The following is a 17,531-nucleotide window of genomic DNA, read 5'->3' on the forward strand; positions in this document are numbered from 1 at the left end:
CAACAAGCCGTGTCACAGTACAAGGACCTTTACTTGCTTGTTGGAGGGAAGGAACATGCAAGATTCTTATTTACATCAATTTTAGGTCAGCCGTGTCATATACTGTTGCTTCCACCTTGGCACGCCGCCTGCCTGCAGTGTGTGCCTGTTGTTGTTTGTTAGCTGGTTATTTGTCACCGGTGACGGCACTTCAGGGCCCACAAAATAGATGTTGTCACTAATCAGCACAGACACTCTTTGCATTATTCATAGGAACGGTGAAGAGTGAGAAACTAGGCCACGTTAATACAAGGAACACCGGCCGCCAGGTGCTCTCTTAATCAAGGTCTGGGTGATACATTTGTGCTACTGTAATTACAGCAAATGAATGAACCTTGAATGGATGAGATGGCTGAAAGAGTCACAGGAACACCAGGACAGAATTTCAGGATAAGCAAATATTATATAAATACAAGAGATATTTGAATTCTTACTTAAATCATGGTGTACTTGCTGTATTTGCCCTTGTGCAGGAGACAAAAGAGAATGGTTGAAATCCCTGTCAAGCTTTTTTTATCCTGTAATCAATTGGTAAGATTTCTCCTATTTATCTGTCATGAAGAAACATAGAATGAGCTGAAATCTCACTTTAATACTTTAATTACTTTTAGGGCTCACTCACACTAGTGTTGGTCTCTGAAGAGCGATCAAAGCATCCCTCTGGGACCTTAGAAGCAGAATACGGGTAAAGAGGTAGCTATTATTAAAAGGCACATGCCAATTTTATTTAGAACAATAAACTAAAACCAGACAATGGTCCAATAAAATTATAGTAATATATATATATATATATATATATATATATATATGTGTATATATATATATATATATATATATATATATATATAATATGAAAAGCCAAAGGAAAAACAAGATATTCTTTGTGTATCAATACCCTACTTCATCAATGTATGTCCCAAGGAATTGCCAGCAGGATACTTGGATCAACTTGGTAGAAGCTCTTGAATAAATCCCAACATGTTTCAGACAGTTTCCTTCTTCAAGGGATTTGTTGGGTATGGGACATATCTAAAATTTCAATATATTATAATTATATTAAGAACGTGTGGCACATATAACACAGAGCTACAAAATAATTAACAAAATACTACATATTTAAGTACATACAGGCCTTTGTATATGAAAGGACACTTACAATTGATGAATCAGAACATGAATAGCATAGGCTTTATAGGAAAGGACTGATGAAGGCTGCTCAAAAAAAAGTGGGGGAAGAATGCACAGCATGGACCCCCTGCGTGTCCATGGGAACCCTGGATGACACTGAATTAGTGCTACGGCATGGGGAAAAGGGTATTCTGTAAATGAAAGCAGTGGCAATCCGATTAGAATTAGAACACTGTGATGGAAATCTGGGGAGACTGGTATAAAATAGTATAAAAGAAATAAAGAAAAAATATTCATGCATGGATAAAGTAGTCAACCAATGACTTAGTATGTGAATAAGGGATGGATTAAAAGGGGTCTAATACATGCAATTATTCATGCTACACTGGTATATTATATCTCCTCAGAGTTCTATCATAGTGTTCTAATTCAAATTGGATTCACATTGCTTTTACCCTTTGCCCTATGCATTGGCACTAATGCAGAGTCATCCAGGGTTCGTGCCTTCTTCGCCCACTGTTTAAAGGGCCAGTCTTCATCAGCCCCTTTCCAATAGAGCCTATCCTATTCATGTGCTGATTCATCGATTGTAAGTGTCCCTTCATACAACGGCCTGCATGTACTTTAATATCCTGTATTTTGTTAATAACTTTGAATCACTGTGTTATATACTCCACACATTCATAGTTACATAGGTTGAAAAAAAGACACAAGTCCATCTAGTTAAACTTATAAAAGGGGGGGGGGGGGGGGAATCATACAATCACTTATACACAATCCTGTACCCAGAGTTGATCCAGAGGAAGGCAAAAAAAACACAGCAAAGCATGATCTAATTTGCTCCAGCAGGGAAAACGGTTCCTTCCTGATCCCCCAAGAGGCAATCGGATATTCCCAGGATCAACTTTACCTATAAATGTAACTAAAGTGAAATAGTACAGCGCTAAAAATAAATATTGACATATCAACATATTACAACATAAAATTGCGACTTCCATGTACAACCAGATGACCAAAGCAACCTCATCTAATTGACATTAATGAAATAAGGTGCACTGTGCAAAAAATTCTTATATATGAAAACAACATTAGTTGTATAGTCCTATTAGTGATTCAAAACACCAATCCGTTCACATATGTTTGTGAGAAGATATCCAGGGGTGTAGAACTTAAGGCGTTACCACGATGTGTGCATCCACCACCCAGGGAAGAAGATTAAATATGCTTACCAGATGGCAGCATAAACCAAACGTGTAGTGTCAAAAGTCAAGATGGCAGTCTGAGCTGAGCCACTTATAGTATTTTCAAACAAGCGTGTAGTGATAAGGATCAGGATGGTAATTGCCAAGGTGGTATCCAAAAGTGATCAGATAACATTTCCTCCATAACAGAATCGGTTCACTAAACTGCACTGGAGGCTCCCATGAAATAAGAGACCTTCCTCTCCCCACAAGTATACCCCTTGGGTGGGGAGAGGAAGATCTCTTATTTTATGCAGTGAAGCGGTTCTGTTGTTGAGGAAATTATATCTGATCACTTTTGGACACCACCTTGGCGATTACCATCCTGATCCTTACCACTACACGCTTGTTTGATGTTACCATAAGTGGCTCAACTGCAAAGGAGGAATTGCACCACTTTTACCTGTGGATACCATTACTGTGACCGCTATCTTGACTTTTAACACTACACGCTTGGTTCATGCTGCCGTCTGGTAAGCATATTTAATATTTTCTCCTGGGTGGTGGATGCACACATCGTGGTGTCTGCTTACATCCTTGGATATCTTCTCACAAACATATGTGAACGGATTGGTGTTTTGAATCACAAATGGGACTATACAACTAATGTTGTTTTCATACTGTATATAAGAATTTCTTGCACAGTGCACCTTATTTTATATATGTCAATAATCAGATGATGATGCTTTGGTCATCTGGTTGTATATTGAAGTCACAATTCACATTATATATGTTGAAATGTCAATATTTAATATTAGCGCTGCACTTTTTCACGTTATTATTCATGCAATTGCTGTTAGATTGTATGTAGTGCTGGCTGCTTCTGTTTATTAATATAGCGTAGTCATTTTTATAACAATTCCCAGTTATATTATCTACAATTGGGTAACAATCTAGTCCTTTTTTTTTTTTAAATCTACCGAGCTGGCTTGAACCAGCTCTTGAGGGGGAGTCTATTCCACATTTTCACAGCTCTTACTGTGAAGAAACCTTTCCGTATTTGGAGATGAAATCTCTTTTCCACTAGACGTAAAAAGTGCCCCCTTGTTTTCTGTGATGACCTTAAAGTGAATATCTCAACACAAAGTTCACGATGTGGATGACTTCTGTATTTTATAGATGTTGATCATACCCCCCCCCCCCCCCTTAATCTCCTCTTCTCAAGAGAGAATAAATTCTGTTCCGTCCATCTTTCCTCATAGCTGAGTTCCTCCATGCCTCTTACCAGCTTGGTTGCTCTTCTCTGCACTTTCTCCAGTTTCCTGATATCCTTTTTGAGAAATAGTGCCCAAAACTGAACTGCATATTCCAGATGAGGTCTTACTAATGATTTGTACAGGGGCATAATTGTATCTCTCTCTCTGGAGTCCATACCTCTCTTAATACAAGAAAGTACTTTGCTCGCTTTGGAAACTGCAGCTTGGCATTGCATGCTATTATTGAGCTTATGATTTACCAAAACACCCAGATCCTTATCCACCATTGATTTCCCAGTTGTACTCCCCTAGTATGTATGATGTATGCATATTCTTAGCCCCCAGGTGCATAACTTTACATTTATCAAATTCTTAATATAGTTCTAATAGATTGCAGATATATTGCACATTTAGATATGTCTCATACCCAACAAATTCCTTTGAAGAAGGAAACTGTTCAAAACATATTGGGATTTATTCAAGAGTTTCTCCCAAGTTGACCCAAGTATCCTGCTGGCAATTCCTTGGGGCATACCTTCATGTAGTGAGGTATTGACAAACAAAGGAATATCTTATTTTTCCCCTTGGCTTTTCATGTATATGTATGTCACATACTATAATTTTATTGGACCATTGTCCAGTTTTACTTTATTGTTCTAAATAAAATTAGCACTTGTTTTTATTAATGCCTACCTCTTTCCCTTTTTTCTGCCTCTAAAGTCCCAGAGGGGTGCTTTGCGGCACATTAAGTGCATTGTTTTTTTCTATTTGCAGATTGCTCTTCAGAGAGCATTTGACAGGCTCCTCACCACCTGCTCCAACACCCTGAATTCTGCACTAGTGTGGTCGGAGGGCACTTGCAGAACAGCCCCATTCAATTGAAATTAACAGGAGGTGGAATTCCTGCTGCAAAAATGCAGCTCAATCGCAAGGTTTTATCGTCCCTCAACTGCTAGTGTGAGCAAGCCCTAACACAGCTGACACTGAAACAGGTGTCCCCATTACAGTATAACAACTGTAACACTTTGAATTTTCCATTACTCTCTGTCCCAGTGAGAGTGGTCACCCGGACAAATACAGAGGGGACACAGACAACAATAAAGACCTGGCGACCTCTAACCCTTCCCAAACCTGTCCCAACAGCAAGTTAGTGTTATTTCTAGTACACACGGGCTGAATGTCAGGCGGCATTGGCCGGTTCAATAGAAACCAGCTGACTTTCGGCCCGTGTGTACTGCAGCTGGGTGTACTGCACCCACTGGGTTGAGTGAAAGAGAAAGAAAAAACTATTGTGTACGTGGTTTAGGTACACATTAAGAAGAATTTCTCACAATGGCCCAGTTATTTTTATCTGCAGCCTGCAGTCTACTTTGGCCTTCAACAGAAGCTTTTCTAAATATTTAAAATATACCCAGGAGACCGCAATGTATTGCTGGTATGTGACAGATTACATTATAATCAGTGAGGTATTCTTGCGGACAAAAGTTCAGGATTAAAGAAAGAAGGGCCTCTACTTTGCTCAAGTTGCCTGCCCACCAACATGTTGAAAAAAGTACACATTGAGATTGGAGTAACCAAAAAAAGCTGTATTAAGGAAATTGTGAAAAACATCTTTTATTTATGAAACTGCACCCTTAAGGATTGCATAAACCTGAAAGGTAAGCTGATTGTGTCTGAACCTGGAGGTACTACCTAAATCCCCTGAGGATAGACACACCAGGTACTGGGCTGCATATTCTTCTCTCTAGTTGCAAGTAGGGGAGGTTATGTATTTAAAAAAAATACGTTGCACTAGACAGGAGTTATTAAAGTTTATAAAAAAGGGAATTTAAGTTCAATTGTGCATCAGATCTGTTCTTGACATAGTAGTGGGGCGCCGTGTTTAGAAGCCGAAAGTGCCCCGAAGGACTTATATTTCAATTTGACACCTTGATGGCACGCAGAGCATGACCTATTAATTTGCACCAATTAGTTGCCTTTGTCCCAGGCAGAAGTGCTTTTTCTCCTCTCTGCCAGCAATAAGTGAGATCTTGTTAGTGCTACCACAACCTCTTGCATCTTTCCCCCCCTTGGCCTTTTCCCTTCACATTGCTGTTAGAAGGCCCTGATTAGATCAAAAGATGGAACACAGCTAATCCTATTATTTTGCATTATGTCGGCAGGCCAGGATCGTGCTGACAGCTATATGACAAGAACAAGTTACAGGGAGGGCTGTGAGCCGGAGTGCTGGAATTTTACAAAGTCCATAGAACTTTAAAGACAGTTTAATATTTAAGGGAAGCATTTAATGCTTTAAGGATTGTTTTCTTTAGGAAAGAGGAACTCCACTTACCTTTTTTATTCTGTTTTTAAGAAAAAGCTGTAGATTCTTCTATGTCCTTGGAATACTGATTCCTGAAGGGGAGGGTCTGTGTTCAATATAATCCGCTGATACCCTTGCAGTCGTCTAATGAGGAAAGTTGCAGTGTCAGCTTTCCTTTGGAAAAAATTAAAGTGGTTCTTAAGGCAGAAGGTAAAAAAACCTTTTGGGTGAAGCTCATTGGTTGACACAGCAGGAGGAGCCATTGGCTCCTGGTGTTAATCACAGCCAGTGAGCCAATCAGGAGAGCGGGGGTTCACGCTGTCCGTTCTCAGGATGTGAGCCTGCTCAAGTGCCTCCGTAGCAAGAGGCTTATTATTGGGGGCACTCAGCAGAGGGGAGGAGCCAGGACCATCGTGGGGGAACCCAAAAAGAAGAGGATCCGAACTCTGCAACTTTTAGCATCGCTTTACCCTTAGGGAGTATTTCTCCAAAAATGTAATTCCTATTGAAGAGGTTGCCTAATATTTTACTTTGTAACTCCATAAGAATTCTGAAAAAATCAGCGAACCAATCGTACAAGTAGGAAATGACATTTCTGGGGAAATTCTGTATACTCTGTGTACAGAAGGCCTTCATATTGCCATATTGTATTGAATTTTACAGAAAATTACAGCAGCTGCAGATTTAAAAGGAAACAATTTACAACATGGCTTGTGTAGCAAGCTGTAATATTCTTTTTTTCATTTGCCATTTTTTTTCCATGAAAGTGGATGGTCTCCTTTAAAACTAAACATAACATTTTAGGCAATGCAAATAAAAAAATCTATAATAGGGGTCTGCAAACTTTTTAAAGAAAGGGCCAGTTTACTGTCTTTTAGACTTTAGACACCGGACTGTGCCCAGTGGGAGTAAACAATAGGCGATCTTTGGTATTAGGGGGAGGAATTGTTGCCCCATGGTTGTTCTCATTGAGAGGAATTATGCCCCATTGTTGATGCCAGTGGCAGGAATAATTCCTCAAGGGCCGGATAAAGGCAAGCAAAGGGCCGCAGTTTGGGCATCACTGACTAAGTAATGTTACTTAGGCTCGTTTGTTATTTAAAAAAACAAAATAAACAAAAAAAATGTTATGCTTGCCACCTCTGTGCAGTTAGTTTTGCACAGAGCAGCCCGGATACTCCTCTTCTCGGGTCCCTCTTTGCTGCTCCTAGTCCCTCCCTCCTTTGAGTGCCCCTCAGCCAGCAGCTTGCTACAGGGGTTACCCAAGCTGAGTCAGAGCTCTGTGTATCCATTCAGACATGGAGCCCAGATCTAGCCCCACCCCTTATCTCCAGCCTGATTGGCTGACCTACTTTGACAGCTGTGGGAGCCAATAGAGCCGCTGCTCTGTCTCAGCCAATCAGGAAGAGTGTACTGAATGGCTGAGGGGATCATGGACATCGCTGGAGAGAGAAGGAGCTCAGGTAGGTAATTGGGGGGTGCTGGGGGGCTGCTACACACAGAAGGTTTTGTTATCTTAATGCATTAAGATAAAAAAACCTTCTTGCTTTACAACTGCTTTAAGCTCTTCACCGAGCTGCCTTTTTATATATATATAGCCTATGTTGATCTCCTGCCATTTGGAGCTATTTAAAAGGCACATAAATGAGAGGAATATACCCTCTTCCCTTTCTGCTTGATCAATTGGTGAGCATTCTTATCTTATTTTACCTCACCCTAAGCATCCTGAAAAAATTGTTCATAAAATAAAGATTTTATTCCATGAATAAAAAAAAATGGTCTTCTAGTCTGTAATCTTTTTTTGAAAATGGGAGTGAAACCCATTGTAGTTTCTTTTTTTTATATATCATTTTTGCTCCATTGCATTACTTTCCTTTTCTTGGTAGTAAATTGCTCATCAGGCTTAGTACACTTAGTGTGTTATAAGAGCCAGTGATATTAAGTTCCACCCAAAAGTGGAAGCTCTGCTTATCGGCCCCCTCCTCCTTCCCCCACCGCCGGGTCATTTAGAAAGCACAATGCTCTTTGCACATGCTCAGTAGGGAACCAGCTGTGCAGCCGAAAGGCTTCACTGATGGTTTCACTTACCAAGAATGGCGGCATCAGCAACCAAGAACCAATGGAAACATCGGCTGGGGTGCCAACATCCCTGGATTCCAGGACAGGCAAGTGTCCTGATATTAAAAGTCAGCGACTGTGTAGCTGCTGACTTTTAATTTTTTGCTGGGGGGGTGGGGGCGAGGGAGGGGGAGTGGAACTCCGCTTTTAAACTGCAAATTGCCTTATATGAGGTTTGTTTATATTTATATAGGCAAAACTCTTAAATGAAAGCCTAATTCTAGGCATTTTTTTTATTTTAGATAGAGAAGAAAAATTAGTTTGTAATTTTTTTTTTTTTGTTTGTTTTTTTTTTTTTTTATGTGACTGTATTGGCGAGATTTACCTGCACTTTCCTGTCCCTGTGATGTCCATACAAGGAGTTTGGTTATCACCGGGGCAATGAGTATTTTGGCCAAATCATGAAGTAATGTGTATTTGTGTAATGAGGGAGGGTGTGGCCTAAGGCGATCAACACCCTATGTCAAGGTGTGCATAATTATTAGGCAGCTGCTTTTTCTCAGGCAAAATGGACCAAAAAAGAGATTTAACTGACTCCCAAAAATTGTAAAAAGTCTTTCAGAGGCATTCGGTACTCTTGAAATTGCTAAGATATTGGGACATGATCACAAAACCATCAAACTTTTTGTTGCAAATGGTCAGCAGGGTCACAAGAAATTGTGATAACAAAGACGCAAATTAACTGCCAAAGATTTGAGCAGAATCAAACATGAAGCTATCAGGAACCCAATATTATCCTCCAGTGCTGTCATTTTCCAGAACGGCAACCTACCCAGAGTGCCCAGAAGTACAAAGTGTTCAGTGCTCAGAGACATGGCCAAGGTAAGGAGGGCTGAAACCCGACCACCACTGAACAAGACATCCAAGTTAAAATGTCAAGACTGGACCAAGAAATATCTGAGGACAGGTTTTATGGACTGATAAGATGAGTGACTGTTCAGACCAGTTGGCTGGGCCTGCATGGCTGGATCAGTAATGGGCGCAGAGCTCCACTTCGCCAGTGAAGTGGGGTACTGTTATGGGCTGGTATTATTAAAGGTGAGCTAGTTGGACCTTTTCGGGTTGAAGATGGACTCAAAAACCTACTGCCAGTTTTTAGAAGATACCTTCTTCAAGCAGCGGTACAGGGAAAAGTCTGCATCTTTCAAAAAGACCATGATATTTATGCAGGACAATGCTCCAGCGCATGCATCAAAGTACTTCACTGTGTGGCTAGCCAGTAAAGGCCTTATAGATTAAAGAATAATGACATGGCCCCCACGTCACCTGACTTAAACTCTATTGAGAACTTGTTTGGCTCCATTCTGGGATGCTGTCATATGACGGCGTCCCAGAATGGCCACTTTCGTGTGCCACGATCTCTGTAAAGAGCCGAGACCGCGGCTCTTTAACCATGTGATCGGCTGTGCCCAATCACAGGCAGTCACATGTAAACACGAAGATGCCGGTAATCGGCACTCCTCGCCTCACAGTGACAGTGTGTGGTGAGGAGAGCCGATCAGCAGCATCTCCACGCAGGGGGGCATCTACACATGTATTTAGGGCTCTGATCATCAGTGCCCCGATTACAATGTAGTGCCAACAGTGTTACCAATCAGTGCCCACCATTTCTCACCAGTGGCAGCAATCAGTGACCACCACTTCACACAAGTGCCACTAATCAGTGCCCATTAGCGATGCCAGTCAATGGCGCCTATCAGTGCTGCCCATCACTGCTGCCTATCAGTGCCCACCAGTGTCGCCTATTAACGCACATCAGTGCCACCTACCAATGCCCATAAGTGTGGCATATTAGTGCCTCCTCATCATTGCCACCTAATCTGTGCCCATAAGTGCCACCTCATCAATGCCCACCAGTTCAGCCTATCGGTGCCAATCAGTGCCTTCCCATCAGCGCACATCAGTGAAGGAGACAAATTACTTAGTTACAAAATTCACTGACAGAAACAAAGTAAAAAAAACATTTTTTCAACATTTTTGGTCTCAGCAGTGATTAAATACCGCCAAAAGAAAGTTCTATTTGTGTGAAGAAAATGATTAAAAAAAATTTGATGTACATGACGATGTACCTCGGCAGAATGGCACGGGCAGACAAACGGGTACTTCCAGTTGAATTTGCCGCCCTGCCATTGTGTGCACGTCACCGGCGGCACGCGTGCGTGCTGGTCGGGACCCCCGTGAGTCCGGTCCCTGGTCCCATGGACTCGATCGCTGCGGGGATACCCGCGATTCTCTCACGGGGAAGGAGAACGGGGAGATACCCTTGTAAACAGCATTTCCCAGTTCTGCCAAGCAACAAGTGACACTAATCTCTGCTTCCTGTGTTTGGAGCAGAGATCAGTGTTCACTAACACACAGCCCAGCCCCCCACAGTTAGTTACATGCCCCTAGGACACACTTAACTCCTACACTGCCACCCCCTGGTTAACCCCTTTACTGCCAGTGCCATTTACACAGGAATCAGTGCATTTGTATAGCACTGATTGCTGTATAAATGACTGGTCCCAAAAATGTGTCAAAAATGTCCGATGTGTCCACCATAATGTCGCAGTCACAATAAAAATCGCTGATCGCCGCCATTACTAGTAAAAAAAAAAATTATTAATAAAAATGCCATAAAACTATCCCCTATTTTGTAAGCACTATAAATTTTGCACAAACCAATCAATAATCACTTATTGCGATTTTTTTTTGATTTTTTTTTTACCAAAAATATGTAGAAGAATACGTATCGCCCTAAATTGATATATTTTTGGGGATATTTATTATAGCAAAAAGTAAAAAATAATGCATTTTTTTCAAAATTGTCGCTATTTTTTTGTTTATAGCGCAAAAAATAAAAACCGCAGGGGTGATCAAATACCACCAAAAGAAACATCTATTTGTGAGGAAAAAAAAGGACGTCAATTTTGTTTGGGAGCCACGTAGCATGACCACGCAATTGTCAGTTAAAGCGACGCAGTGCCGAATCACAAAATGTGGTCTGGTCATTGGCCTGCAAAATGGTCCGATCTAAAAGTGGTTAAATATTCCGGTTTGAGGTTTATTAACATTTTATATTAACCGAGAGCTCCTCCATGAATCCTCAAAAATACAATTTGCCTAATTGTGCACACAGTGTATACTAAATATGTAAAGTGCTGCGTAAATTGATGGCGCTTATTTATATCGCTCCCTTTCCTGACAGAAAGTGAAGTGAAATGTTGTCAAAAGAGGATCAGACTCAATAAAAACCTTGCACATCCAAGCTTCCTGCATCCTGCTTATCCAAAATAAAATGACATATTCTGGCGGGAGTTTGTCCATAAGTTACTTCTACTCCTACATTAAAATTCCAGCTGTGGAATTTAGGGAAAGATTTAGTGATAAACAGAAAATCTCAGTTGCTGTAATAATTGGAAGCCAGGTTGCCTTTGACAGTTGGTTGTTGCCTGGTCTATTACAAAGCAAAGGGTGTTGATATCATATGAACGTTCAGGCAAAGCTGCCATCTGTCTGGCTCTGCCTGACCACCAGCTATCCAGAAGCATCTGATTAAGGCTGCTTTTACACGGAGGCACTTTACAGGCGCCATAGCACTAAAAATAGCTCCTGCAAAAGCACCTGTAAAGCGCCTCTCTGTTCCAGTGTGAAAGCCTGAGTGCTTTCACACTGGAGCGGTGCGCTGGCAGGACGCAAAAAAAAGTCCTGCAAGCAGCATCTTTGAGGCGCTGTAGGAGCGGTGTATACAATGTTACAATGTTTTTTTTTAATGTAAAATAAACTGTGGTTTCATAATACGTATCGCGGTTAAGAACCTGCATTACTTAAAATGCGTAAATCTGTTTTCTCTGTGCAGAATAATGCGGGAGCAGCCCAGCGTAGTCCTTGGTGTCGCTCACACAGTAGTGAAGCGGATGTCTCCATTCGTAAGACAGATTGATTTTGCATTGGACTGGATGGAGGTGGAGGCAGGCCGTGCTGTCTATAGGTAAGTCGATATACTACATATTATACAAAAATATACACTAAAACCTTGGATTGCGAGCATACTTCATTACCGGAAGCATGCTTGTAATCCAAAGCACTTTTATATCAAAGTGAATTTCCCCATAAGAAATAATGGAAACTCAAATTATTTGTTCCACAACCATTTATTCATAAGTGCTTCAGTTTATGGTCCATATAAAAAGATTATAGCAATGTGATGGGTTGTGTAACCATAAAATGTCCATCCACAAATGGAAGCCTCCACAAGAGGATTAGACGCAAAATCCAGCAGGATCTACAGAGTATAAAAAAGAAGAGAGGTGCCTCTAAGTGTAGCAATATGGTTATATTTAATGAAGGTACAACATTTAGCAACTCACATGGTTGGTAATTAAAAGAGGCACATCTAAGTATGAAGGCATCCGGGGTAAAGCTGTCCACATAGATCACCTCCAGCTATCACTACTTCAGTCTGCAATCGTGACCAGGAAGACAACTCTGTAGTAGAGGGATCTGGAATCGAGGCTTGAAGCGCTCCCGGACCGCAGAGTGGAAGGGATGATGTTGATGGTGGTGAGGATGTTCTAGGTGGAAGGCTTTATCCTGGATGCCTGCATACTTAGATGTGTCTATTTCAAATCATCAACCATGTGAATTTCTAAATGTTGTACCTTCATTAAATGTAACTGTATTGCTACACCTAGAGGCGCCTTCGCTTTTATACTCAGTTGTGACATGACACTACTTGTTTATCAAGACATTGCTTGTATATTAAGTGAAAATGTATTAAAAAATGTTGCTTGTCTTGCAAAACGTTCTCAAATTAAAGCGGGACTGTACTGCGGAAAAAAATATTAAAAGCCAGCAGCTACAAATACTACAGCTGCTGACTTTTAATAAATGGACACTCACCTATCCCGGGGTCCAGCGATGCCGGCAGCCGAGGCCGATCGATCGCTCAGCTCTCGGCTGCTGCCGCCACCGTTCTAGGTGAGGAAATCAGGAAGTGAAGCGAAACGGCTTCACTTCCCGGTTCCCTACTGCGCATGCGCGAGTCGCGCAGCGCAATAGGAATTGTCCACGCTGTCTCTGGGACCCGTGTGTGTCCCAGCAGACAGCGTGGCAGGACAGGAAATAGCATAGACTCCCATGGGAGTCTATGCCCGGAAGTGGGTGTAAATACCTGTCTTTGACAGGTATCTGCACCCCCCTCCCCCCTGAAAGGTGCCAATTGTGACACCGGAGGGGGTGAGGGTTCCGATCAGCGGAAGTTCCACTTTAGGGTGGAACCCCACTTTAAGTTACTCATAAACCAAGGTTTTACTGTATGTTATACAAATTTCCACAACACCCTTGTTATGGGATTCAAAAGTTACACACCAACACTTTTCATCCAAAGATGAAATTTCAGTGTTAAATAGATGATAATCTCTTCTATCTCCTGGGGGCTGTATTGGTGAGATCACTATAGTGAGCTTTGCACCTGCTTTGGTCATTATGAGGGGTTGCCACCATAACTGGGAATTGTATGTATTTTTCATTATGGAGAGTGAAATAGAAGGAGATGACTCACTCAGAGGTAAGTGGGACCACACACAACTCCCAGGTTGACAGGAAAAGCCCTAGTAGGTGACTAACCATGTAAAATGAAAGAACAGGTGGGGTGTCTATGCCATTCTCTATGGCGCACTGCTTTACATTTGTTTTAACGTGAGCAGAATTAATGTCAGAGGAGATCGAGCTGTAGAAGCATCCAAGTCCTCTAGGAAGCCAGGAGCTGACCAAGCACACTAGTATCCACCTATAGCTAAACTATCACTTTTGTACTAACCCTAAAGCTTATTAGGCTTGTGGGCTGAGGGCTGTATACTGATGGCTTTTCTTCTGAGCTATGTGTTAACATTTCTTTCATTCACCAATTCTTCCTCTTTAGGCAAGGGGATAAATCAGACTGCACCTACATTGTGCTTAATGGTCGACTCCGCTCTGTCATCAGGAAGGATGATGGAAAGAAGCAGCTGACGGGTGAATATGGCAGAGGAGACCTGATTGGAGTGGTAAGATTCTTTCCTTCTGTTTTCAGACCACAGTATCTCACACCATGGGCAGTTCCCACATCCCCATAATACATAAAAGGAGAAGAGTGGGATTCTAAAAAAAAAAGAAGAAAAATATCCATACTTACCTCCCTGCTGTCGCATCGACCTGATGCTGCATCTCCCCCTATCGGCTCTAACACTGAGATCTGAGCAATCACACGACCGCTGATCTCTCAGTTCTTGGTCTGCTCTTAGCAGAGAGTGGTGGCTATCAGTCGTTTACTGGAGCGCTGGGCTGGGGAGTGGTTGGGAGTGGCTGGCTTAGGCTCTCAGCGCACAGCCAGTTTGTGGTCAGGCATATACAGTAGGTGGTCCTTCCAGAGACTGGACCAGCTCTGTGATGTCAGCCGACAGCAAACTTTAGCCTGTTGTCGGCTGATTCCGAGTCACAGGAAAGCACAAGTATATGCACTCCTGTGACCCAGAGGAAAAGTATAGCCAAATGAGCTTTGGCCATTAAGGATGAGCTCTGGCGTGTTCGCACATCCCAAGTGCAGAGCCCGCCAGGAAGTCGGCACTGCGCTAATCACAGGCAGTGAGACATTTCCCAATCTCTGCAGCCGCACATCGGGACAATGTCTCACTGCCTGTGATTAGCGCAGAGACTTCCCGGCAGGCTCTGCACGTGGGGTGTTCGAACATGATGGAGCTCATCCTTATTGACCATACTTCTCTTTTAAGGAAGAGTAAACCTAAATTGTGCCATTTTCATTAAACCTCCACATATATGTGTACAAGTTTCACCAGATTTTCAAAACCAGACATAACACATCATTTTCAGCTGGCCATTTTATACATTTCTGTACTGCAGTGTTTTAATTTTTCAGTATTTGTTTAATTTTACCTGGTGATCCTTTACCACACTTCAGGTTCTAGAGCAGGGTTAGCACTGTAGGCTGCTCCCCAGATTTGAATTACAAACACCTTTCCTTAACATCACCTGTTACATAGGTGGATGCGATAGAATTGTTTTGAGGTTTTTTTTTTGTTCAGCACAAAGCATATTATATGAAATACTGAATTTCTGGCATGATCAACAGATATTTTTCTGTGCCTAAACCTGAAAAAGAAAACAAATGCAGCCACCGGGTATATGTTCGGGTTTGTTTGTTTTTTTTAAGCATAATTAGCTGATAAAGTGCTAGTAGGCTGAACATAGTTTCACACTCAATGTTAAAACATCATTAAATGACATCATTAAATGAGGTTTTGTGGAGCTGCGGGAACATTTCCATATATATTTATGAATGTTGCTAATGGCATTTTTTTAAAATCTTTTATTTAATTAGGCAAAAGACACAAACCATGGCATCAAAACACATTGGGTATATAGAACATTAATCAGAAAAACAATAATGGTGTTTTTCTTGTTCAATACACTTTTGTTGATATTTATTTTTTCCAGAAAAATAGAAAAGTATTTACACATACACAGTGGGCAAACATCAGAGTATTGAATAGTGAACAATTGTACATCATATTTCACAAACAACCCGTAACCAAAACACAACTATACCAAGTACAGAACAGTGGCCTAGCACTGGGGATAGGGGAATCGGGGAAGACTGCTTCAGCTGCAAGAGGTGGGGAAGAGGATAGTGGGAACATCAGTTCCAGACCCCCCCTGACCTCACGGGGGGGGGGGGGGGGAGACACAGCAGCCTTAAAGGGGTAGCCTTCATAGAGTCAAAGAGCCCATATTGAAGGCCATGGTTCCTAAACCTAACATAATTTTTCCATTGTGTGATTTTGCTGTGCAGTAAGCTTTTCAGGGAAGAGGACTCGGGAAACCTGGTGCTTGACATTCATAAAGGTAACAGACTGGGTTTTCCACACTCAGGCAATCACCCATTTGGCCATATTAAAGATAGTGTGTAACAAATGTTAATAGGGATTTTGTACATACAGTACTTAAGGTTACTTTAGTAGGACCTCATTGGAGGATTTTGTTAAAGGATTGTGCATATCATTTGATAGACTCAGATCCAAAATCACTGAACTTTCAGGCAGCCCCACCAATTATGCTTAAAACAACCCTCTGCCTGACAGTTGAGAAAACATAAGGGAGAGTAGGATGAAACCGTATAGGACAGTTGTCATCAAATAGCAGCCCGCGGTCCGAACACGGACCGATCAATACTTTTGTTTGGACCGTCGGGCCACCAGTGTAAAATGCCTCTGCTCCACCACCGTTGGTTGCAGGGACTGCAGGCATCCCTGCAGCCAATGACATTACGTGCTTGCCCCTCCCCCTGCTGCTGCCTATCTTGCTGTTCCCCCCACCTGATCCACAAGGTAAGGCATGAGGTCACATGCGCGCCCATCCCCTGCTGCTAATTCTCTCAGCTTTAACTCCTTACTGGCTGCAGGGTATGATGCATGCCCGGCCCCCTTCAGCAAGACTCCCGGCGCAGCTCTCGCCCCCTGCAACTTACTACCTGTGCTGGCTTCCGCACCCTGCCTGCAAATAAGGTATGTGGGATGTGATATTTACAGAGGCACAATGATGAGCACATTGTCTCTTAAGAGGCACACTGATGGTCACATTTTGTTGTGCCCATCAGAACGCCCCTTAGCATAAAATGTTTCCATGAGCATGACCCTTATTTTATGTTAAGGGGTACACTGATGGGCATATTTTATGTGATGGGGACACCTGATGTAAAGGAGCACTCTGATGGGGACACCTGATGTAAAGGAGCACTCTGATGGGGATATCTGATGTAAAGGAGCATTCTGATGGGGATATCTGATGTATGGTGGCCCTCTGATGGGGACACCTGATGTAAAGGGGCCCTCTGATGGGGATACCTGATGTGAGGGGGCAACCTGACAGGAATACCTCATGTATGGTGGCACTGTGATGGGGACACCTGATGTAAAGGGGCATTCTGATGGGCACATCTGATGTGATGGGGGCATCTGATGTAAGGGGGCACTCTGGGCACACCTGATGGGAAGAGGCACTCTGATAGGGATGCCTGATGTAAGGGAGCCTTCGGATGAAGAAACCTGATGTAAGGGAGCACTCTGATGGGGACACCTGATGTATGGGAGCACTCTGGTGGCAACCCTGATGGTGGCAACTGATTTATGGTGGTAGTCTGATGGGGGCACCCAATGTAATGAGTTGATAGGGGCACCTGATGTAAGAGAGAACACTATTGGGGACATTTACATTTACAAAGTATTACTAGAGTGTGTGGAGGAAACCGTAAGAAAAGCACCAGAGAGTGCGGCTTGCACCAAAAAAGGACGCGTACAATCTTTCATGGCACAGACTTTTCATGACCAGCGTTCCTTGAATTTTAATTTACTACCCCTGGTATAGGATATACTTGAGCGAATGAGGAGTTTGTAGTGGCTTCCAGTACCAAACGGATCATTGTATTGAGCCAGAGCTGGTTCCCATTCATCCACTGCAATATTCCTTCACAGT

The 17,531-nt window shown here is 42.4% G+C and overlaps 1 protein-coding gene across 2 annotated transcripts in view; it reads left to right on the plus strand.

The window, feature by feature from the left end:
* Positions 1-17,531, plus strand: part of PNPLA7 (patatin like domain 7, lysophospholipase) — a 620,671-nt gene that overhangs the window by 312,241 nt on the left and 290,899 nt on the right. For both annotated transcript variants that reach the window (XM_077476726.1, XM_077476735.1), the window contains 2 exons: positions 11,863-11,994; positions 13,927-14,050. In XM_077476726.1, coding sequence (XP_077332852.1) covers positions 11,863-11,994; positions 13,927-14,050 — 256 coding nt within the window. The remainder of the gene's footprint in view (positions 1-11,862; positions 11,995-13,926; positions 14,051-17,531) is intronic.

This window comes from Lithobates pipiens, unplaced genomic scaffold (assembly GCF_037356315.1).
Source record: "Lithobates pipiens isolate NorthernLeopardFrog02 unplaced genomic scaffold, aLitPip1_a1.2 Scaffold_1, whole genome shotgun sequence".
NCBI classification, from domain to species: domain Eukaryota; kingdom Metazoa; phylum Chordata; class Amphibia; order Anura; family Ranidae; genus Lithobates; species Lithobates pipiens.